Here is a 22,635-nt window from a genome sequence, read left to right as displayed (position 1 = left end):
AAATAAAAAGGTTTCTTCGTTTTCTTGTTTTGATTGGATGACGAGTATCTCACGTTTTTATATAAATTACCCCATAAATTAAACTCTGATATATTTTCTCAAAATTATTCATTTCTTGTAAAGATTTATATGTACACATGAGATAGTGCATGCGTCTTTTATTTGATGTCAAAACATTGATGTTTGTTTAACTCTAATCCATTCAACTAACTGACATGAATATATTAGTATCTCTTACCTTCGAGTCGTTTTCTGATCCTTTTTTAAAGAATATATATATATATAAATAGAGTTACGTGAAACATTAAGACACTTTGATTCCAAACTATTATCTTTCTCTTTATTTTGGTTTTTTAACCAGCAAGAACGAACGTACAAGAGTAGATAAGTTGAATTGTATCCTCGTCTTCCATATTCGAAGACCACGTGAACATCACGTGCATAGCCGTCACTCAATGTCTGGAATACAATTTCCTTTACTTTCCATTGTAAATTATTTTATTCCTCCTTGTTATATATATATACCATTCTCATGATTCGTGTTCGTTGCCTATATACATACATTACCTTCTCTCTTTTATTACTCACCTAAAAAAGGCACACCACTACTATGTTTCTCATGCCAGACTATTTTAAACCATTAGTCATGTCAATTCTGTATATATGTTTTTCGTTCCTACATGTTTTTATCCTACTTTAGATAACCTAGGTTTGCATACCTTTCAAATAACAAGCAAGGCATATAATGTGCTAACAGCCGTCTACTAGGCCTTCTGCTCTTTTTTTTTTTTTTTACATTAATTTAATTAAGGCTTGAAATGGCTATAATTAACTAATCGTACATAACAATGATATAAAAAACGGAAGAAACATAGTTATGACATAAGATTTAGAAAAAGTGATGTTGAACAATATTCCTAGCTAATACAATTGAAATGGTATTGACAAAAGAAAAAATAATAAAAATAAATAAATAAATGGTCACCATAGTATATATTGCACGGGTATCCAATTAAGAACTATCCACTTTTTAATATACTTCTTCTCTTTTTTCACTTGGAATGAAAGTCTTAACAATTAAAAGCGAAATTCGAAAATCTGAATAAGTTGAAACAATAGTGATCGTGGTGTACTATGCCAACTGCTTATCTAATTATCTTGACAAAACACATGTGTTCAACTCATTTTCTTGGTTTTATATTGTGCAAGTGTGGTTTTCTTTCTTTCTAAAGCATGCATTCCAATATTTATGTAAAGGAAGGCGTGAAAGCGTTTATGTCTTCGCTGCTTCTAGCCAATCTTTTATTTCACCATACCATTCATGGACTGATTTAGTTATACGATCGAATGCATGAAAGCAATATTTTTGTCTATGCTAGCTTCTTATGGTCAATCTTAATTCCACCATGCCATAATTCTGTGCTGCTTATGTCCAATCTTCAGTCTCCTTGTTGTCTTGTCGCCAACTTGGAACCTTAACTCGTGTATACATATTACATGAGAATAATGTATGCATGGCCGAAGAGAATTCGTTTAACCTGCTGGTACAGAAGAAGGATTTAAAATCTTTGGTATAGGTACAAAAGTAAAGCAGGCTATGTTCTTGGGATATTAATTATAACAATGTTGATGAAGACAAAATAGAGAAGAATGATTAAACTAATATACAAAAGATATAAAAGGAAAACTCGGGAAGATTCGTGCTTATAGACTCCTAATCACTAGTGTAAAAAAATAATCAATAGGAAAGATGGGAAAAGGAGGAGCACACTGCTTTTGAAAGGGCGAAATGAGTGGTCTCGAGCTCCGAAAACAAAGAAAAAATAATAACCTACAAAAATTGACTAATTAACAGTAAAAACTAAAATAACCAAAGACAGAGACAGTTTATCGTATATATAGGTTTGGAAAAGAAATAAAAAAAAAATAGTTAAAACATATATGTACCCAATAGTTATCCATAGATGATCGGATACTTACCCCAAAATTTGGACGTCTTCGGGATCCACACCACGTCTCTTGTCCAGAATTGTCACCCACCTTATATTTCTTCTTTCTGATGTTTTAAATCTTACTTTATTTACATATTACCAAAACTACAAGTTCTAATCGAATGCGAGAATATTTTCGTTACGTTTTGAAGCTCTTAAATATTTTGTAAATGTAGTTAACCAACATAAATGAAATTCTTTGAACACATGTAAGAGTTACAAAAGTTGCATATATTTTCGGTTGGATAAATTGTTAGTTTTCTGATTTGAATAAAGCGAACCAAAAGTTTCATCCAATTTTTGTACATCATGGTACGTACTAAAGATACGTGATAATCTATAAGAAATGTAACCGTATATACGTGAAGTCTACATATATATATATATATACAAATCTTATTAAACATTAAAAAATAATTTCAGTATATTCAATCTGTATGATACATGCATACCAGACACGATGATTCTTTAATTAATTTACTGTCATCGGAGAAAAAATAAAAATGGCAAAAGCGTAAATAGAGGGGAATACAACCCAATGAATAAGGTCACAGTCGTCCAGCTTATAAAAAGCATCTCAGAGGACTCAACCTCACCAAGGTCATATCCTATTTGCATCGCTCTCCTTTAAACAGAGTCAGAGGAAAACATCAACTCTTGTCTGAAAAACCACAAAGACAGATAGACAGAGAGAGGATAGAGATAGAAAGAGAGAGAAATGGATCATGGTAGGTTAATGGAGGATCAAATGGTGCTGGGAGGCTCTCAAGTGTACCACTACACGACCCCGACCCAAAGTTCACAGTGCATCATGGTAAACCAGATCGATGGATCATCATCATCAGGCGAAGGATCAAAACCCGTGAAGCGGCGGAGGAAGAGGAGGAGCAAAGGTACATCAGCGACCAACGAAGGAGACGTGGGGGAGATCGGAGGGATGTTGAGGAAGAGGAAGTTGACCGATGAGCAAGTGAACATGCTCGAGTATAGCTTCGGGAACGAGCACAAGCTAGAGTCAGGGAGGAAGGAGAAGATCGCCGCTGAGTTGGGCCTTGACCCGAGACAGGTGGCTGTGTGGTTCCAGAACCGCCGCGCACGGTGGAAGAACAAGAAACTCGAGGAGGAGTACGCCAAACTCAAGAACCACCACGACACCGTCGTCCTTGGCCAATGCCAGCTCGAGTCTCAGGTACAACTTTTATCTTTTTCATAATACAACAGACCTTTATTTTGTTTCTTCTTTTCTTTTCTTTTCTTTTCTTTTCATGTTCATTATTACCATAGTTAAGATGAAGTTTTTCCGATCTGTTTGATTTACACGTAATCACGTCTAAGTATATTATACGTTACTTTTTTTTTTTTTTCAAAATTTATCACACATGTGAAATGCAGTTAAATCAAATATTGTATAACCAGTAAAAATATTATAAATTGAAATAGCTAAAAGACTTGGGAGGCTTCATCGAATCATTTAAAAGAGTCAAATTAGACAATAGGACCACACACCACAGATTAGATGACGGAGTGGGATATTTCGTCATCTCATTCTTATCCACCATTTTTTTTTATCAAATAAATTTAAAAAAACTGTTCCGTCCGTACGACCTCTCTCCAGTTGGGCTCATGATAGCCCATTTGCCCATTCAGTTAATGCCACGTTTAAAACCCCTTCTCTGCAATTTTGGGCGGACATGCCAGAAAAAGTATACAAGTGATTGTTTGAATTAGAGTTTTATATCTATCTGATCGATACTTCAGTAAGAAATGGTTTACTAATTAACTATATACATATTTTTGATGTTTGTTGTTGTAGGTATTAAAACTGACAGAACAACTTCACGAAGCTCAAAACGAAATCCGAAAGCTGTCGGAACGTCTTGAAGAAATGCCAACCAACAGCTCGAGTTCATCGCTTTCCGTTGAAGCCAACGACGCACAGTTTGATTTCGAGCTAGCCCCGGAGCCGGAGACTAACTACAACAACATCCCATTCTATATGTTGGACAACAACTATTTACAGAGCATGGAGTATTGGGATGGTTTGTATGTATGAATTTTAATTATATATCAAACTAAAAAAAAATTTGGGGTCTTCTTTATGGATGAAAAAAGCATGTTGTAGAAATAGATATGTTGGTTCAACTCTTGTAATTTGTAAATGTCGCTTTTTCAATGTTTTGTTTTTATTTTCTCTAGTTCCATATTTTATCATGCAAATTAATCTCTATTGAAATATATGGTCCTAAACTCTATATATTTCCCTATTAGTATAAAGAAAATAGATATATAAATACTAGTGACCAAATTTGTTTTCATATCCTGAAACAGAAACCCCTGATTCCATTACTTATAGGTCCTTTCATTGATTCATTAAAAATCGTGAATAGATAAACTTTAGGAAGTTAAAGTTCTCATTAAAAATTGGAGATTGCACGAAATTATCATAAACACATAGTAAATAGTATTATATAACTCATTTTAATCATCCAAATTAATTTTTCATTTATAAGATTTTATTGGTCAACAATCTTCATCTATAAGTTAAATAACAAACACGCATTTTACAAATAAAGAATTAAATGTGTTTGAATTTGATATACCGTAGACGATTATTATAAAAGTCTCCTCTTCTTTTCCCTCCCGTTCTACGTAGAGTTCCCTTTTTGAAATATCTTACTTTTCAGAAAAGTCCCCCAAGTTTTGTAGAGCTTATAGAAACACCCCGAATGTTTTGGCTGTATAAATACTTCAGCGTCACACTATTTACTCTGCGTCGTCTTCGTCGCTCAATTCAGAAATGAGACCTCGCGGGTATCAACGAGCTCCGTCAATGGAGGAACCGTCGATGATTCCAGCAGATAAGACGCTTCATCCAAATTACCCATTTCTGATCTCGTCGCATGGTCTCAAGTCGTTTGAATCGGAGGACGACGGCGACGACTCAAACCTCGAGCCCAAAGATCAATTCGCTTTCAGTATCGGCACAGACTTACTTGTCGATTTCAAAGACGTATCTATAGGAGAAGTAATCGGCGAAGGTTCATCTTCAATAGTCTACAAAGGATTGTGGGTTTCTCGTTCCTCTAAATTCCCTACCTTTTTGCTTCTTATGCAAACTGCAATTTCTTCTTCTTCTTCTTCTTTTCTTGAATTTGGTATATATTTTCTGTTCATCGTTTTGGGTTTTGATATTGTTAAAAATTCTTCAAAAATTTGGAGCCGTAAACACTATTCGCAGGATATATATATATAGGTTTCAGGGTTTATTGGTGATTGAAAAGTTTGTATTTTGGGTTTTTAACCTTGAAATTTGGGAATTTTCTATTCTGATTTTGGTTCATGGTGATTTACGTCAATGCTGAATGAATAAGGGTTTTTTCACGCTTTGGTTTCTTTCAAAATTGGGTTAAATTTATCTCAAAAGGCTGGAGGAAGTGTTTATGTAGTCTATGCTCTAGTCTTCTCTACATAATGCCTCCAACCTTTTTAAAATATCAAGGATAAATGTTACCGAGAAACCATGAATGACAACATAAGAGAGCTTACTTAGTAAGTGCTCCATGAAAGTTTTTGAATAAGTAATATTTGTATTGCGGCATAGTTGTTATTGGTTCTTGAGTTAGCATATGGGTTGAAGTATATTTCCCTATTGGTGATTATAGGTTTAGCAGTCTTATCCCTGTCTCAGTGAAGATATTCCAGCCTAAGAGAACATCTTCTGTAAGCTTTGAGTTGAAGAAGAAGTTTCAAAGAGAGGTTTTGCTGCTCTCCAGAATTAAACATGAAAACATTGTGCAGGTAACATGGGATCATTTGATATAAGATTGTTTTCATATGTTAGCTTTAGTTTGTAGATCACTGGTAATCTCGCATTGTATTGTTAGCTGAGGACTTTTTGATCGCAGTTTATTGGGGCCTGCATAGAGCCAAAGTTGATGATAATTACTGAACTCATGGAAGGCAATACTCTTCAGAAGTTTATGTTGACTATTCGTCCAAAGCCACTTGATCTGAAGCTGTCGATTAGCTTTGCCTTGGATATTGCTCGGGGAATGGAGTTCTTGAATGAAAATGGCATCATTCACCGTGATTTGAAGCCAAGTAATATGATTCATGTTTAGTCAATATGGGATATCACCAAAGGAGGAACAAATATTTGTGAACTGAGGAGGATTGGTTGTGTACAGGTAATATGCTCTTAACAGGTGATCAGAAACATGTAAAGTTGGCTGATTTTGGACTTGCGAGAGAAGAGACCAAAGGTTTTATGACCTGTGAGGCTGGTACCTACAGATGGATGGCTCCGGAGGTGGGTGTTTCAAGTTTCTGATACATAAATAGGTTTAAATATTTTCTTGGTTTGACATATTGTTTGTCTGTTTCCCAGTTATTCAGCTATGAGCCGCTTCAAAATGGCCAAAAAAAACACTACGATCATAAGGTGGATGTATACAGTTTCGCCATTGTTTTCTGGGAGCTGCTTACCAACAAAACCCCATTCAAAGGAAAAAACAACATATTTGTTGCTTATGCTGCTAGCAAAGTAAGTTAAGAAGCTCACAATTTAAAGTCAAAATCACTTGAACATGAATTGATCAAGTCTTGCGATTTCTTCAGAACCAAAGACCAAGTTTGGAGAATCTTCCAGAAGGAGTTGTTCCCATCCTGCAATCATGCTGGGCAGAGGATCCTGACGCTCGTCCTGAATTTAAGGAGATTACAGTTTCACTAACAAATTTGCTCAGAAGCTTAAGCTCAGACACTAATGCAACTTCATCTTATAGCAAAGCCAATATAGCAACCGAAGATTCAACAACAAGCAGTCTGGTTCAAGAACGTGTTGTCTGTCAGTGTCCAGGACTAAAGATGACCAAGACGAAGAAACTGAAGAAGAAGACGCATGAAGTGATGAATATGATCGTTCCTTTTCTCAAGATGTTCAAAAACTGTATGTCTAAGAGTAAGTGATGATAGTAGAAACTACTGGTAAAAAGAGAAAAAAAGGTATATCAATACGAACATGATAAGAGTAATAGGAAAGACACTTTCGTTAAATTTCGTTTTCTAAGTTCTAAAAAAGTCGAAGAATATGTGGTATAGCTGATCACCGTAACTTACTCTACAATTAATTTTGTATTTTCCCCGCAGTAAACCGCAATTATACTAATTTTAAAACTGTGAAAATACACAGATTTATGATCAGGTGGGGCCTTAATTAATACCGCTACAAAATTTAAAAAAAAAACAAAAAACAACAAAAAAAAAAAGAAAAAAGAAAAGGTATCGTCCGATTTTGGCGGGACGAGACCGTTCGAACAGAAGAGAACAGTTTGGTCTCTTAAGGTGATGTGATGTAAGAAACGACGACGGTGATGTCATCAAGCTTTCCTCCGTAATACCTGTAGCCAGCCTCCTGAGCGGCAGCTGCGAAAGGGCTCTGCCGTTTTTTGTCTACTGCTCTCAGACGTGCTAAATCTGCTATCTTCTGAGCCGTGGCTTTCGGGTCTAAACCGGCCCTCACCGAACTAACCACCACTCCGGTGATCTCTTCGTTGTATAGATTATCATACATGCCATCCGATCCAGCCACAATCACATCTCCGGACTCAACATCAATCGTGAATACCTAAATTCATATACCCAATTCAGTTTTAGACTATGTTCACTCCATATGACCCAAACTAAAACCTAAAACAGAAACGTCTCCTACAAAATGGCACTTTATGAGGCTGAGTGAGCCTTGGAAACAGACCTGACCAGAGCTTGGGACATCGGCACTATTTCCACTCTCCAACTGATAAGTGAAGTTGAATCCATGCTGCTGAACCGGAGACTGAAACACCGTGGTCCCCTCTCTAACCACCGTGAATCCACTGTCTCCGAGATTAATGGCGTGTAATCCCTTACAAAACAAGAACAAACACTTTTCAAGAGAAAGCAGCACGAAATACGGTTTTCATTCATCCGCAAGCAAAACTATGTGAGCTAACTAACCTTATCTGTCAAAGCAATGATACAAGCCGTGGACGAGCCTTTGGCTCTGGTTTGAGAATGTGCTTTCTCTAACACCAATAAGGGGTCGATAGGAGAACCTTTCTGTCGATCTTGAATAGCTGATAGTGAATAAGACATCAACTCACGCGAAAACAGTCCAGCATTAACACCAACCTCTGCCCAACCGCCAACTCCATCTGCAACTCCAATAGCTTGTTCTTCATCGCAGATAAAGTGAGCGTCTTCTCCACCTGTAGCTTCCTTTTCAGGATGCGGGAGATAACATGACCCCGACACTAGCCTTAGACTCCTACTCAAAATCAAAACTTACTATATATCAATCGACTGTTTCCTCGGTAACAAAAGAGCTTCACAAAGAGTAAAGAAACTTACTTGAGAGATGTAGTAGTTGGTGGTGAGTCGTGAGAACCACCGTTAAGAGAAGAAAGCTCATGAGCAGGTCCAACCGAGAAACAAGCAATAGAGGAAGTATGAACACTCTTTGACAATGTCCCAAAGAGTGCACGACTCTTTTGGAGCGGCCCGACGGCAGAATAGTGACACACCAATCGGTTCTTGATCACTCCCTCTCTCTTCCCAAGTCTCATGCTAGCTGCTGGAAAATTAACGGTGAAGCTACCACCACTAGAACGCTTCTTAGTGAAATCTAAGCCATTGGAACAAGTTGTAACTAAATCATCCAAACAAGCGTCCCCAACCACTGGGAGAGAACCAGAAGCAGCCATGGCTTGACGAAACCGAGAGCTGTCAGAGAACAATCTCCTTTCACCGGGATTGGAGAAAAAGCTCTTACTCTTCCCAGCTACGATTCTTTGAAACCCAAATTGAGAAACAGGGTTTAATCTTGAGAGAGCAGTCGCTGACATCTAAATCCAACAGAACCCAAACAAAAAACCGTAAACTCGGTTGCAATAGGTAAGAATCCAGAAATCAAGTATGAATCAAAAAAAGGAAACGTTTTTACCAAAAAATTGAACGAAACCACAAAAAAATAAAATCAATGGCTATAAACGAACCCTCAAAACATAATACAATTCAAATACTTGAGAGAAAGAGACGAAACTTTTACCGGAATATTCACTCTTCAGGGCTTTTCCCGTCTTCTCTTCGCCGGAGTTAGGTTTGGTTGAGAAGAGAAGACGAAAGGAATATATAGAAATCTCCAGTTTTCCGCTACCTACCTGCAAGCTGCGAGCATCTCCGTAAAATTCATTAGCCGATGAGGGCAAATTCGGAAATTTCTTTCACTTGCCAAGTCTTGTTTGTTCGTGTTCAGTTTTCGATGTCGAAACTTTTCAGCTGGTCTTTCGAGATCCTAATACGGCACATTAGATATTTAAACAATTTAAGGCCCAATAGTGATAAGCTTGTGCACTTGAGTAGGCCTTCAGCATGATGAGCTTAAAATATATATGGCCCATTAACAAACATTTCACAATCGACCACCCTACTAGTACTAGTCTTCTGCTTAGTGTACTGTGTAAACCACATATTTCAAACCAATTTTTATATCAAAAACAACCACATATAATCTCAACTTTTCTATAGGTTTAAGAAAGTAATTTATCAAAATTATTTTATAGTCTGGTGGTGACTTCTATTAACCTTGTTAGGTTGGTAAATTATCTTGATGTAATGTCTAATCCTGAAAAGAAGAAAAGAGATAATGCCTCTTTTGGGTTGGATTGTCATGATAATTCCATCACTACAAAGGACCTACCCAGCGATTGAAACATCAAAATCCAAAATCTTTGGTCGATTCTCCAATCAAATCACACCGGTCAAGTCGACTGGTGTATTTTCAAATTTATCTGGCCAAAATTAGACCATCCCTCAGTTTTGTAAGTTATTATAAAAAACATTACATCCTTCCAAAAATATAATGGTCGCTTTTGGGAGAAGTCATGTCTATCTCATCTACGAATTCTTCCCATTATTGCAAATATTCGACTCAGCGTTTCAAGACAACAAGCAACACACAATAATAGAAACTTCAAAGTTCAAACCCCAACGATTGTTTTCACACGATGGAACTTTTATTATGGTATAGAGACATCATTCACCATTAATATTAGACCAAAATTTGTACCTCTTTGTAATGTGTTTGCTGTGATATCATGCACAACTTGAATTCAGATTCGACCTCAAAAGTACATCGTGCGAGAGTTATAAACAAACAACCAACCACAAAGAGAAACAATATATTTTTGTTGTTGTTGTTGCCAGAAGCTTTATGTACTTGAGACAAAACCCACTTGGGCAATAAACTAAGAGCTTTTGCACTAAAACAAGATACCAAAAGATCTAAACCTGATACAAACTTAATATTAACTATAACTATATACTACACTGTTCCTCTACGTTCATTCATGCCTGCCTTTGTCCCTCTTACGAACTTCTACCAATGTCTTTGCCTGAAAACTCCCCTGATCCAAACACATCGATTCCGCCGCTCCCACCTATAGAAGTTAACAGGGCAGACAATCCGCCTCCAGGATTACTACCATTACCAACAGCTCTTCCTAATCCGAGAAAGTCAAGTGTTGTCTGTTTTGGACCAAACACCGATGAATTCCCCATCATGAGCTCTTTTAGACCTGATCCGCTACCACCGCTGCTACAAGGTAGTCCTAGCCCGAGACCAGGAGCTAGGGACAACGCATCGTTATTGCTGAGTTCCATAGATGAAGAAGTAGTTGAAACTATGCCTAACCCGCGAAGCAACGACCCTCCTGATCCCGTGGAACCCATTTGGGCAGCTTTTTGGAGCAATGCCGTAGCTGACATCGCCGGTTGAGGAGGAAGAGGAGTTAGGAAATGTGGCGGATCTTGTATTGTCCGTCCGAACAAAGACGGGTTCGTCGAGAGACACAGAGAGATGGGTTCGATGGAGGAAGATGGTGCGTACAAACTTGGAGAAGCGGTTGAGGAAGCATATAAACTAGGCGAAGCAGTTGATGATACAAACAAGCCCGAGTATGCACCATTATTGTTACTGTGATCGTTGCTTAAACCCGATGAGCTCACATTGAAACCGATTGTTCTTGAAGCTTCCTCGACGATGACTTCAGGAGGGTTGCTTCCTGGAGATTCTACAAACGAAAAGACAACGCGCGATGATAAGTCATTGATAAAAAAGTTTGGGACTTTCGATTTGATATATGTCTGAAGTCATGGGTTTAGCTAAGGAAGATGACGAACACGATTTAGTTTCGATGATTAGAAATATAACGGCGCTACAGACAAAACCAACTAAACTCCAACAACATCACCGACCAATTTTCATTTAGAATTTTCTTAAGAGTTCTTGTTTCAGTTAGAGAGAACTGAGAAATTGGTAACAAGTAGCGACAAAACTTAATTCAATATTGTCAAAACATCCCATCAAGCAGAGACTTTAGTTATTATGTACCTGGAGAATCCTGATTCGGCAAAACCGAGGAAGATATGACTTTGGCAGGCTCAGACTCGACCGAAATAGCCGGCGCCGGAGCTATAGCAACCGACGGCGGAGAAGAAGCCTGTAGCGACGGAGGAGATTCAACAACTGCTGGAGATTTCTGCTCAGGTTCTGGGTTCTTCCTTGTGACAGTTTCTGGATAAAGTTTCTTGCTTTGAGTATGATTCTTCGCACTCTCTTCAGCCAACGCATCACAGAAAGCTCTGTGCGTTATAAAGCTATCTCTCCTGCAACAAAACCCAGTCCACAAGTTATAGTAAAATCCTTAAGAAAAGATCAAATCTTCGAGGTTTTAACAAAATCGCACCTGGAAAACAGAGTTCCACAGTCGCATTTATACTCCTTGGTGCCACAAATCTTCGAATGAGCTTTCCAATCTGATTGAACAGCATACTTCTTTGAACATTTCTCACACTTCCATTTCTTCTCGCCGTGTTTCCGACAAAAGTGTTTCTTGATTCCAGTGAGATCTCCAAGAGCACGTGACGGGTCATGATGAACACAGCCTGCAACTGGACAAACGTACACCTTCTTCTTCACTTCTTTACTCGATCTCTGTCGAAGTTTCCATGGAAGATTGTGACCACGACGATGAAGCTGAAGATTCTGGTCACGTTGAAAACCTTTGTTACAGATTTCGCAGACGAATCGATTCGTCGCCATGAGTGTCTTAGGTGACAGAGCTATCACTTCCGCGTCTGGATCTGAATTTAACACCCAAATAAGCAAAAACAATCAGTGAAGACTAACAAAACAAAAACTTCAAAATCAAAAACAGAAAAGTTTGGATTTTTGATAAGTACCAGGCATTCCGGGAAGATTCCGTTTCTTCTTCCCGACGGATTTGGGAGTTTGATTTTGGTTCCCGGTCGATGAGACGCTTGCATCGCCGGAAACTGTAGAGGAGTTATCTAAATCAACCGGCATGATTACAGAAACAAACTTCGCTTTTTTTTCCCCTTTCACAGATTCGACACAGAAAATGAAGCAAATCTCAGCTTAGCTCAATCTAGGGTTTATCATCTGCTCTTTCTCTCTCCTCCTACTCTGTTTACTCTCTCTCTCTCTCTCTCTCTCTCTCTCTCTTCAGCTACCAGTCAATCTGCTTTTCGTAAAAACCTCTTTTTCCCCTTTCCGCCACCAAACTTTTCTGATAACTCTCTCTGACCTCTCTTCTTCAAAAAGATTTAAAAACCCAAAAAAAACAAAAAAAATCAAGACTTCATTACCCAAGAAATCACACTAATCATTTAACCCACACGCTTCTTCTATAAAACCCACCGATCTGATCCAACGGCTGAGAATCCACCGGAGATGCCGAGTTATCCGTACTTCCGGCTTTGATTCTTTGTCTCTCTCTCTGAAGAATCCACCGCTGAACAAAAAATAATAATAAGGCGGCTTGCGTGATAGAGAGACTTTGTGTGAAAGCTTCAAGCTTTATTTTTATTTTTGTTTTCCTTTGGTTTGTCCGAGACAAAGGAGCCTTCTTCTTCTTTTCTCTCTCTCCGGAGACAATTATACTATTTTTTTCTCCTCAACTTTTCAGCAAATTATTTTTTTTACTAACGTTTCTTCTTTTTATAATATTGTATAAAATCTTTAAAGTTTCAAGTATATATTAATCTGAATTTTGGACCTCCCATGCAAATAATTAAATCAAAACTAACCTCTTAGCTAATGTTTGATTTTTAAATTGAAAACGGTGTAAAAAGTACCAAACAAGTGAGGAGTAAAAAGATTTTATCGCAAAGATTATAGAGTATCATAATTCATAGACGAAGGTGTGTACTGAAAAAAATGGCATGTGAATATATGCAGTGCCCAATGAATGCAATATCAGGTTTTTTTTTTATTAATTTATTTTTCTATTGTACATGTTACGTAATCAACTGACCAAGTATTTAATATTCGTCGATGGCCCCGAAAATTTCTAGAAATTAGTTTTGTAATTTTTATTTGTCTTTCTATATATAATTTGTTATCGGAGAAAAAGAAAAGAGAATTAATTTTTTCTTTATCCGCTGCAAATTATGCATATTTTAAACATATGAATTTCCAAAGATTAAGAGGACTCTCCGGTTAATTAATAAACGGTGATGATTTATGTTATTATTAAGCAAAAAAAAATAAGGTTAATAAGAAAACGCGTGAGTCAATTTATTTTTACTGTCACTGTCCCTAACTGCTGGGGACAAAAGAGGGTATTACCGTGGCGTTGTCGGACCGTAAAAATAAGAAGTTACCCAAATTACGTAGAGTTGTTGAACGAATAACAAGTTTTCACTGTGTGATACTTTGTCGTGTAGCGATAACGTTCGAAATCGCGATTTGTTTTCTTCTTACTTGGGAATTTCTGGTTTAACGAAACCCCAAATTAAATGCAATGTTCGTCTGATTTTGTTGACTTTGACCATTTATCTTTGTTTTTAGTTTTGGTAATATTCGTTCCGCTTTTGTTTTTTTAACGTTTATTAATTTACTAAAACATGCCTTGTAGGCATTTTAAGAAGCTTAGATGATGACACGTGTATTTTGTTATCTGAATCTACATCCGTTGGATAAACATGACGATGACAGGCACAGGTGTATGAAACTTACACTAACCAGCTTGGATTTCTGCGTACTGTTACACCGCCACTCTTCAAATATTTGTTTTGTAATTTCGTCACCTTTTTATTTGGTATTTATTAGATTATTACTTTTGATTTGTGTGCGTTAAGATGGATTATATATAGTGCTTAAAAAAACGATGTCTTAAGACTTGAGATGTGAGATTTGTCAATTGTCCGATGATATTCAAAATTTGTAAAAAAAAAAAGCTTACGGCTAATGTAAAGTTCCTCCTCTCTTATACAAATGTGCCCATTAAAACTAGCATTTGACTTTACAAAGCATATATATATAAAAAAATTAAATTAGGTTTTGGGGCCACTTTTGTAATGCCTTTTTTTATATATCTTTTGTTTTAGTTTCAAAGGTAAGAATTATTTTCTAGGCTGACAATTTTGGGGTCCCTCCATAAAATTAAAAACAAACAACACTATTCTGCCAGCATACAAATTCCTTAACATATGGTCCAGATAACAGTTCCAACCACTAGTTTCCAATAATCTCAAAATCAATATGCGCAATTTTATCTTCTTTCTAAAAATAATATTAATCTTGTATTTGTTGTTTATATGATCTTAATACGTATAGTGGTTATAAGTTCCTCTGTAGTTTGACTCACTTTGTTATCACGCACGTTGATTACGCTTGTCCAGAAATATGAAACGGGCATTATTCACATCCGAACAACACAAATAGATCTTCTTTGCTAGTATCAATCATTCAAGATCAAGGCTAATGATCTTTGGGCCGAATTATTTTGTATTTTCCAACCTGAGTCCAGCAACATTAATTTTAAGGGCTGCATGTAAATTTTTGAATATGTTTGTATGTATGTAATTTCTCCATTTTTGTTTTGGCTGTTTAATTTCGCCTTGTTTTTCAAATTTTGCAATTGCGTGTGATATTTGGGTTGGACCAATTATTGAAAAGGACAAGGCTGACTCTGGTTTTCAATGAGAGCAGTCCCCATAGGGAGTTATGTTCATTTACCACTCTTTAATTTTCTTTGTATATTATAATTTCTTAGTTTTATCATCTACGGAAAAAATAAAATGGTTGGAATTGTTTGTCTACAAACGCACACATGAAATACCTTGTGGTTTCACACAAATGTAGGAAACAAATAGATTATCTATTATGAGAATAATTCCATAATATCATACGAATCCTAGAGAAATTTAAGGACAACCAAAGACCAACCCAAATAGTTTTTTTTAAAAAAAATATGAAAATAATGATGAAATGCTTAATTTTAATATTAAAGACATATATTGTAATAGTTTTATCAACCAAAAATCCTAAAGAAGAGGGCAACCGAAGACCCACGCAAATTAGTGAAATATTCCAGCAACAAACAAAAAAAATCATATCCTTTTTTTTTTTAATGCATTAAAAATGGGTTTATGTATTTTACAAGGAATTGTACGTGGGAGTTTTGTTTAGTGAGCGGCAAGTGTTACGATATTTTATCCCATATCACTTATTCAAATGCATACATGCTATATAACTAATTGTGTTACTTATGCTGTACTGTTGTGTATAAGTTGCAAATTAACTTAAACGTCGTATATATTGTAGTGATCAAGAACACAGTACTAAATAAAGACGATTGAGGCTTCTCGAAAAATTAGAGATGAACTAAAGAGTCTGAAACCAAAATTTCCAATTAAAATAGCCTAAAGCAAAGGAGAACCACAAATATAAATTAGAAGATCTTAAAAAACAATTAAACGAGGACGAAACAAGTTTTGGAATCATGCACCAATAAGCAAACAAAATATATATATTTTTTTAAAAAAATAGAAAGAAAGAAAGAAAGGAAAAAAAAAAGAGGAGGTTTCATGAATCATAGTCGTGCTGACAATCTTCGAACCATTTGTGGGTTTCATACAATCGATCACCAATAGAACAAAGGAGAAACAGAGGAACAGGAAGAAGAACAGAAGGAGTGGGAAGTGTATGAGGAAGCTGTGTCCGAACATAGACAAAGACGATGGTTTGGAGACGGTGTTGGAAGTTCCGATACCGGAGGAGATGTTCTCCGGTATGGGTAACAACGTGGCGTTGAGGTGGCAGAACATGATGACGTGGATGAAAGCTCAAACCTCTGATAAATGGTCGCAACCCCTTATCGCCGCTCGTATCAACGAGCTTCGGTTCCTTCTCTACCTCGTTGGCTCGCCTCTTATACCTCTACAGGTTCAAGTCGGTCACTCTGTTCATAAGCCTGTCAAAGATTCCTCCATTGTACGTAAATTCAATACTAGATTCCTCTGTTTTTTGTATCTCTATCCCGTTATGAAACACATTATACGTAAAACAATGCATATGTGCAGCAAGCTTCAACGGCGAAATACATAGTGCAGCAGTACATAGCAGCAACGGGAGGACCAGCGGCGTTAAACGCGGTGAACAGCATGTGCGTCACGGGACAAGTGAAGATGACGGCGTCGGAGTTTCATCAAGGAGACGATTCCGGCGCTAATCTAAAGAGCAACGACGAGATGGGTGGTTTCGTTCTCTGGCAAAAAGATCCAGATCTATGGTGTTTGGAGCTAGTCGTCTCCGGTTGTAAAGTCATATGTGGAAGCAACGGTCTGCTTTCATGGCGACATTCATCTAACCAGCAAACTCCTGCGTCCACCGGACCGCCTAGACCTCTCCGCCGGTTTTTACAGGTACATATATATATATAGTCCGGTTTTTTTTAATAAAAATTTGTGACTTAACTCCGGTTATCGAAAATGTTGAACCGGTGGTGGTGTTATTTGTTTTGTTACTAGGGACTAGATCCACGTTCGACGGCAAATCTGTTTCTTGACGCGACGTGCATCGGAGAGAAGATAATCAACGGTGAGGATTGCTTTATCTTGAAACTGGAGACGAGTCCGGCGGTTCGGGAGGCTCAAAGCGGTCCCAATTTTGAGATCATTCATCATACGATTTGGGGTTATTTCAGTCAAAGATCGGGACTTCTGATTCAGTTTGAGGATTCACGACTTCTGAGGATGAGGACCAAGGAAGACGAAGACGTTTTCTGGGAGACTAGTGCTGAGTCGGTCATGGATGATTACCGTTACGTCGACAATGTCAACATCGCTCACGGCGGGAAAACTTCCGTCACGGTTTTCCGGTACGGTGAAGCGTCGGCCAACCATCGGAGACAGATGTCGGAGAAGTGGAGGATCGAAGAAGTTGATTTTAATGTCTGGGGTCTCTCCGTCGATCATTTTCTTCCTCCGGCCAATTTGCAGATCGGGAAGTGAATTTGAAATTGATTTTTTCTTTAGACACTCTCAAAATTTCGATACATCTATCATACAATAACAAGAAAAAAAAACAAGATCCTGTGGAAGCACAGCAGTTATGTTGTTGTTTGTATCATCCATAAAATAAAAGTCTGTGCACATCGAGAGAAAAAGAAAAGACTCTCATGCCCATTGATTATAGGAGAGCAAGTTCTGGTACGTTTTTAAGCAATCTTGGCAAGAAATGATATTATAGCACAATTAGTTTGGTCAACAACAGCACAATCACAGTTTAAGCAATTCGAAAGCTAGAGGAATTGAATCTCAAATATATTGGTGTTTCGCAATAATTAATAGTATGTGTTATTGAATGCCTGTACGTCTATCTTACAAAAAAGTGTGAAATATCATCAGACACGATTATTTACCCGTGTTGTAGAACCGGATTAAAATATTTTAAATTTATACGATTATATGAGTTTTGGTTCAAACCCAGTCTACCAATATAACCACGTCCAGTGACTTTTTGAATTTTTTATAAGATTGAAGTTTATAATAATTTTATTTTTTATAAAGTTTATATTAATTTTTTATTTGTTAAGTTTTGGTGTTTATTCGAGTTGGTTCGGAACCAAAAATCTATTTCCTAACTAACCCGTAACCGAACCGATCTATAATTTAATTTGGTTAGTTTTGGAACAATTCAAATATTCTGTAAATATCTGAAAACCGAAATGACCGATCCGAACCGACCCGAATTCCCAGGGCTAGATAGTAGATACTCAAGACAAACAAAAAAGAGCATTATTTTGTTTTCAGATGGACAGAATTGGCTAATTCTAACTTAACAGTTATTGATACCTATGTTTAACGCAATAATAGCTATCTTATGAAAAGAAAACAATTTTTGATCACCAAGAAGGCATAATAACAATTAACAAAGAATGTAATAGTTTCAGGAACTAAAATGTAGGTTTTCTCTTAAATCAATTTATTTCATCGTTTCTGGTGCAAAACGTAATACCCAGTTCCAGAACACTCCTTTGTGTTCCATCAGCAGCTCATAAACAGCTAACTCCTTCGTCTTTCTCCTAATTCCTTTTTCTTTTTCCTTGGTTCCTGATTATTATTATTCTGACGACAGACAAACCAAAAAAGCACGGCCTTGATCAATAGACACGAGCTTTAGGAGGGAAAGTGTCAATCTCATCGTCTAGAGTGTCCATGTGAACAGGCCTATACTCCAATCTCACTTTCTCATCTTCCCAATATCCCAATGTATGCTTCATCCATTCTCCATCCTCTCTTTTCTGTGTAGATTTTTATTACATTAAAATGGTTTCATCAGCATCATGGCTATGGGATGAATAATCAATGTTGAAAGGCTGAGAAAAAAAATCAAACCGTGAAATCTTCCCGAGCATGTGCTCCTCTGCTTTCCTTTCTTGCTTCCGCTGAATGCATTGTTATGGATGCATTTATCAAAAGGTTCTCCAGTTCCAATGTCTCTATCAAATCAGAGTTCCTGTATTCATTCATAGTTTCCAGGATAAACAAGAGTTATTTTTAAAAGAAAATTTAGAACAGCATTTTTATCAATCCCATGTAAAGTTCGTTTCTTTACCATATTAAACTCCGATCTTTCACTTGGACATCCCCAAAACTTTCCCAGGCCTTGTCGATCAACTGACAACCTGTGAGTTTTTCGAGGGCAGATTAAGAAATTGGCATGCAATTGCAGGTGAGACCTTTGACTGAATGCAGAACAAGTTCAGATATTTTTTTACCTTCTTCCAACGTTTCTTGCGTGCGGAAGACAGCTGCGTTGTTCTGCATAACTCTCTGCATGTTCAATCTAATACTTGAAGTAGGAAGTGACCCGTTTGAGTTTCTCAACCTGTCCAGCCATGCAATAGTCTTCTCACCCGCGTCCTTCTCAAGAGGTTTCTGTTTCTCCCCTGCACCAATCAAATATTGGACAATAACATCAGAAGAGAATTATCTTTTAATAATAATAGCACTCTCGAGATCCTCAAAAATGACTGACCTGGTTTGCTTATTTCTGCAACTCTATTTGCACAAGCACGACCAAACACAACAATGTCGAGCAGTGAATTTGCACCAAGCCTGTTGGCACCATGAACAGATGCACAAGCTGCCTCTCCAGCAGCCATTAGCCCAGGAACCACTGCATCTGGATCATCGCCTTTGATGGTAACTACCTGCAGGATTAGAGAATTGCTTCAACTGATTGGCTCCTATTGCATCATATGCTTTACTACACCTGAAGTCCAGTGAATTTTCTTTAAATAAGTTTCCTATTCTTACCTCGCCATGGTAGTTTGTTGGGATACCACCCATGTTATAATGAACAGTCGGTAAGACGGGAATTGGCTCTTTGGTAACATCAACACCAGCAAAGATGGCAGCAGTCTCAGAGATTCCTGGAAGCCTTTCTTTTAGAACTTCTGGAGGAAGATGGTTCAGATGGAGATAGATATGATCCTTATGCGGTCCTGGAAGATATAAGCAAACGTTGTCCAGAGTGAGAATCAAACTAGGCAGATCACAGAATCCAAGCATGGATACATCTCGAAAACAAGTAATGAGAGTTTGCTCCAGATAAAAAGATGTATTCAGTGGAGCATACCTACACCACGACCTTCCCTGATTTCCATAGTCATGGATCTAGAGACAACATCTCTTGATGCAAGATCCTTGGCCGTAGGAGCATATCTTTCCATAAAACGTTCACCTTCACTGTTTCTAAGGATACCACCTTCACCTCGAGATCCTGCAATTGTATATAGTGCAAGTACCAAAATTAAACTGTGAAAAACATTCAACCTTATAGTTGCAGACAAATCGAGGGTGAGGAAGAGAGACTAACCTTCAGTGATGAGACAACCGGCCCCATAAATACCAGTTGGATGGAATTGAACAAACTCCAAGTCCTGCATAAGTTTATTAAACATAAGGTATAAGCATACAAATGACAGAAAAATACACCGTTTTTCAATAATAATGGAATAGGTGGGATACCTGGAGTGGAAGACCGGCCCGTGCAACCATGGCATTTCCATCTCCTGTACATGTATGTGCTGAGGTCGCAGAGAAGTATGCTCTGCCGTACCCCTGGAAAAACAACAGCCATGAGGTGAGTATATTTTCAACATTGGAAATCTTTGTATCATATAAAAACTAGCTCACCCCAGTGGCCAAAATTGTTTGTGCAGAGCGGAAACGATGCAATGTTCCATCTTCCATGTTCAGTGCAATTACACCCTGGCAACTGCCTGTATATCACATAACAATGTTGCATTAGGTACAAAGTAACTTGCCCTTAAGTCCAAAATTGATCAATAAGAGCAATAAAACTACCTCATATCATAAAATAATTACTAGACATCACCCCAACATCAACTAGGCAAATACTAACAGAAGGATAATTAAAGGGAAATAACTAACATAAACTTACCATCACTAGCCATGAGCAAATCTAAGGCGAAGTATTCAACAAAGAACTGTGTGTTATGCTTCATGGCTTGTCCATAGAGAGTATGCAACAGAGCATGACCAGTCCGATCCGCAGCACAAGCACAACGATAGGCCTGACCACCTAATGGTAGGATAATAAGAAAGCCAAAAGTAAATAGGAGTGAGACATCTACTAAAACAAAGTAAATAGGAGTATCAATACTAGCGAGAGAAAACACCTTTTCCAAAATCAAGACTCTGACCACCAAATGCACGCTGGTAAATTTTCCCCTCTTCAGTGCGAGAAAACGGCAGACCATAATTCTCAAGCTCAATAACTGCTTTTGGTGCCTCTCTACACATATACTGGATAGCATCTTGATCACCTATACAAAGAAAAACAAGGAAAGAAACTCACTAATTGCACACAATACATAGCAGCTACTACAAGCAAGATCAATTTACTAAAAGAAAAAAACGAAACAAAGAACAAAGTTACCTAGCCAGTCACTTCCTTTGACAGTGTCATACATGTGCCATCTCCAGTCATCTTCAGACATATTACCCAGTGCAGCATTAATACCACCCTTCACAGATATTTCCAATTCATAAACCCAATCTCAAAGAAACAAAACTCCATAAAAATCGAATTATAGAGAGGTTCGTAAGCAAAAATACCTGGGCAGCAACAGTGTGTGACCTTGTGGGGAATAGCTTAGTAATGCAAGCGGTGTTGAAACCGTGCTCCGATAATCCAATCGCCGCCCTGAGTCCAGCACCACCAGCTCCCACCACAACCGCATCATAGGTGTGATCCACTATCGTGTAAGAGGATTTCGTATCGGTCTGCTCAAAAGGTAACACAAATAAACAGCCACAAAGCAGATCGATCAAAATCAACGGAAGGAAAATATTCTCCGATTCTCAGAATTTGCTCGACTATTGCTAATGCATTTAAATGGCGGACAAAACTACGATTCATGAATTACATAAGATCGAATAGGAAAATCGATGAAGCGGAAGGAGAAGGAAGAGAGATCGTACAGAACCGGTGGAGAAGAATCTGGAAAAGCGAGATCCAGAGACGCCATCAAAGAGTGAAGAGGTCTTAGAAGAAGGAGCTCGAAAGCCACGAGAGACGCAGCGCCACATCTTCGTTGTTGATTCCACAAGCGAATCAGTTTCTCCGGTGCAAATTCGTAGAAGAAATGAGAGAATACGAAGAATTCGTTTGTTGTTTTTTTTTTTGGTATTAGGCGTAGAGGAGGTTCCCTTAAAGAGGAGGACGCGAACGGAGTGAGAGATAGCCACCGAGGCGCTTAAAATAAGAAAAATGGAAAACGATGATGACTTCTCTTAAATTCCCTTAGTTACCCTTATTCTCACACGATATTTACGACTAAACCGGTTTGCTTTACTAACTAAACCCCGCTAAGATTAGGCTTCTAGGCTTTTGTGATGGTCAAAATTGTCAATAATACCCCCCATACATACTTTTACCCAAATGTTTGGTGCCCCATTTATTCTTGTCGGTATCTCGTGTCCATTTCTTAGACCTTAAAATCAAATCAAACAGGAACTATCAAATAAATAATGATGTTACCTTATAACATCAAATCCGATGTCGTCCAGCGGTTAGGATATCTGGCTTTCACCCAGGAGACCCGGGTTCGATTCCCGGCATCGGAGCTTTTTGGCACTTTATTTTGCATCTCTATTCATTTCTTTTGGGTTATTTCAACTACCAACCAATGAGCCTAATGCTCACCACAAGTTAACAAAATCACAAATCCACAACATAACTTACCTAAGAGACAATATTCCATAAGCA

General features: G+C 37.7%; 6 protein-coding genes and 1 non-coding gene across 7 annotated transcripts; 4 read left to right on the top strand and 3 right to left on the bottom strand.

The window, feature by feature from the left end:
- Positions 1 to 2,601: 2,601 nt before the first annotated feature.
- On the top strand, positions 2,602 to 4,174 carry LOC17876951 (homeobox-leucine zipper protein ATHB-53). Its single transcript, XM_006280960.2, has 2 exons — positions 2,602 to 3,180; positions 3,805 to 4,174. Exons 1-2 carry the CDS (start codon positions 2,710 to 2,712, stop codon positions 4,042 to 4,044), a joined length of 711 nt encoding a protein of 236 aa, XP_006281022.1. The 5' UTR covers positions 2,602 to 2,709; the 3' UTR covers positions 4,045 to 4,174.
- Positions 4,175 to 4,718: 544 nt separating this feature from the next.
- On the top strand, positions 4,719 to 7,046 carry LOC17875087 (serine/threonine-protein kinase HT1). The gene is made up of 6 exons (XM_006280503.2): positions 4,719 to 5,057; positions 5,654 to 5,789; positions 5,897 to 6,092; positions 6,179 to 6,300; positions 6,379 to 6,534; positions 6,609 to 7,046. Exons 1-6 carry the CDS (start codon positions 4,789 to 4,791, stop codon positions 6,957 to 6,959), a joined length of 1,230 nt encoding a protein of 409 aa, XP_006280565.1. The 5' UTR covers positions 4,719 to 4,788; the 3' UTR covers positions 6,960 to 7,046.
- An 81-nt stretch (positions 7,047 to 7,127) lies between these two features.
- LOC17875671 (probable protein phosphatase 2C 80) lies at positions 7,128 to 9,272 on the bottom strand. Its single transcript, XM_006280488.2, has 5 exons — positions 9,076 to 9,272; positions 8,379 to 8,872; positions 7,986 to 8,295; positions 7,744 to 7,893; positions 7,128 to 7,617 (listed from the first exon to the last, which is right to left on the bottom strand). The coding sequence occupies exons 2-5, from the start codon at positions 8,870 to 8,872 to the stop codon at positions 7,330 to 7,332; spliced, it is 1,242 nt and encodes a 413-aa protein (XP_006280550.1). The 5' UTR covers positions 9,076 to 9,272; the 3' UTR covers positions 7,128 to 7,329.
- Positions 9,273 to 10,121: 849 nt separating this feature from the next.
- LOC17875400 (protein indeterminate-domain 1) lies at positions 10,122 to 13,093 on the bottom strand. Its single transcript, XM_006280286.2, has 4 exons — positions 12,270 to 13,093; positions 11,774 to 12,170; positions 11,419 to 11,693; positions 10,122 to 11,098 (listed from the first exon to the last, which is right to left on the bottom strand). The coding sequence occupies exons 1-4, from the start codon at positions 12,391 to 12,393 to the stop codon at positions 10,395 to 10,397; spliced, it is 1,500 nt and encodes a 499-aa protein (XP_006280348.1). The 5' UTR covers positions 12,394 to 13,093; the 3' UTR covers positions 10,122 to 10,394.
- A 2,791-nt stretch (positions 13,094 to 15,884) lies between these two features.
- Positions 15,885 to 17,528, top strand: LOC17874752. The gene is made up of 3 exons (XM_006280596.2): positions 15,885 to 16,326; positions 16,416 to 16,757; positions 16,863 to 17,528. Exons 1-3 carry the CDS (start codon positions 16,039 to 16,041, stop codon positions 17,343 to 17,345), a joined length of 1,113 nt encoding a protein of 370 aa, XP_006280658.1. The 5' UTR covers positions 15,885 to 16,038; the 3' UTR covers positions 17,346 to 17,528.
- Positions 17,529 to 18,193: 665 nt separating this feature from the next.
- On the bottom strand, positions 18,194 to 22,091 carry LOC17877268 (succinate dehydrogenase [ubiquinone] flavoprotein subunit 1, mitochondrial). Its single transcript, XM_006280050.2, has 15 exons — positions 21,849 to 22,091; positions 21,483 to 21,650; positions 21,304 to 21,391; positions 21,044 to 21,190; positions 20,806 to 20,946; positions 20,538 to 20,623; positions 20,370 to 20,462; positions 20,218 to 20,281; positions 19,978 to 20,121; positions 19,656 to 19,843; positions 19,375 to 19,549; positions 19,115 to 19,285; positions 18,952 to 19,021; positions 18,732 to 18,852; positions 18,194 to 18,637 (listed from the first exon to the last, which is right to left on the bottom strand). The coding sequence occupies exons 1-15, from the start codon at positions 21,954 to 21,956 to the stop codon at positions 18,497 to 18,499; spliced, it is 1,905 nt and encodes a 634-aa protein (XP_006280112.2). The 5' UTR covers positions 21,957 to 22,091; the 3' UTR covers positions 18,194 to 18,496.
- A 330-nt stretch (positions 22,092 to 22,421) lies between these two features.
- On the top strand, positions 22,422 to 22,493 carry TRNAE-UUC. The gene has a single exon. It is a non-coding gene; the product is annotated as a tRNA-Glu (tRNA).
- Positions 22,494 to 22,635: the final 142 nt, after the last annotated feature.

This window comes from Capsella rubella, unplaced genomic scaffold, assembly GCF_000375325.1.
Source record: "Capsella rubella cultivar Monte Gargano unplaced genomic scaffold, Caprub1_0 scaffold_8, whole genome shotgun sequence".
Taxonomy (NCBI): domain Eukaryota; kingdom Viridiplantae; phylum Streptophyta; class Magnoliopsida; order Brassicales; family Brassicaceae; genus Capsella; species Capsella rubella.
The sequence above is the reverse complement of the archived record's forward strand: the minus strand, read 5'-3'. Positions and strand labels throughout refer to the sequence as shown.

Bases quoted from the DNA above. Each gene is read 5' to 3' on its own strand.
- LOC17876951 (XM_006280960.2), top strand. From the start codon at position 2,710: ATGGATCATGGTAGGTTAATGGAGGATCAAATGGTGCTGGGAGGCTCT. The intron at 3,181-3,804 runs GTACAACTTTTA...TTGTTGTTGTAG, and splicing joins AATGCCAGCTCGAGTCTCAG to GTATTAAAACTGACAGAACA.
- LOC17875087 (XM_006280503.2), top strand. From the start codon at position 4,789: ATGAGACCTCGCGGGTATCAACGAGCTCCGTCAATGGAGGAACCGTCG. The intron at 6,093-6,178 runs GTAATATGATTC...GGTTGTGTACAG, and splicing joins TCACCGTGATTTGAAGCCAA to GTAATATGCTCTTAACAGGT. The intron at 6,301-6,378 runs GTGGGTGTTTCA...TCTGTTTCCCAG, and splicing joins ACAGATGGATGGCTCCGGAG to TTATTCAGCTATGAGCCGCT.
- LOC17875671 (XM_006280488.2), bottom strand. From the start codon at position 8,872: ATGTCAGCGACTGCTCTCTCAAGATTAAACCCTGTTTCTCAATTTGGG. The intron at 8,296-8,378 runs GTAAGTTTCTTT...GATTTTGAGTAG, and splicing joins CCAACTACTACATCTCTCAA to GAGTCTAAGGCTAGTGTCGG. The intron at 7,894-7,985 runs GTTAGTTAGCTC...TTGTTTTGTAAG, and splicing joins TCATTGCTTTGACAGATAAG to GGATTACACGCCATTAATCT.
- LOC17875400 (XM_006280286.2), bottom strand. From the start codon at position 12,393: ATGCCGGTTGATTTAGATAACTCCTCTACAGTTTCCGGCGATGCAAGC. The intron at 12,171-12,269 runs GTACTTATCAAA...TGTTAAATTCAG, and splicing joins GAATCTTCCCGGAATGCCTG to ATCCAGACGCGGAAGTGATA. The intron at 11,099-11,418 runs GTACATAATAAC...TTTCGTTTGTAG, and splicing joins GCCGAATCAGGATTCTCCAG to AATCTCCAGGAAGCAACCCT.
- LOC17874752 (XM_006280596.2), top strand. From the start codon at position 16,039: ATGAGGAAGCTGTGTCCGAACATAGACAAAGACGATGGTTTGGAGACG. The intron at 16,327-16,415 runs GTACGTAAATTC...GCATATGTGCAG, and splicing joins CTGTCAAAGATTCCTCCATT to CAAGCTTCAACGGCGAAATA. The intron at 16,758-16,862 runs GTACATATATAT...TTTTGTTACTAG, and splicing joins CTCTCCGCCGGTTTTTACAG to GGACTAGATCCACGTTCGAC.
- LOC17877268 (XM_006280050.2), bottom strand. From the start codon at position 21,956: ATGTGGCGCTGCGTCTCTCGTGGCTTTCGAGCTCCTTCTTCTAAGACC. The intron at 21,651-21,848 runs GTACGATCTCTC...CCTTTTGAGCAG, and splicing joins GATTCTTCTCCACCGGTTCT to ACCGATACGAAATCCTCTTA. The intron at 20,122-20,217 runs GTTAGTCTCTCT...ATACAATTGCAG, and splicing joins CGGTTGTCTCATCACTGAAG to GATCTCGAGGTGAAGGTGGT.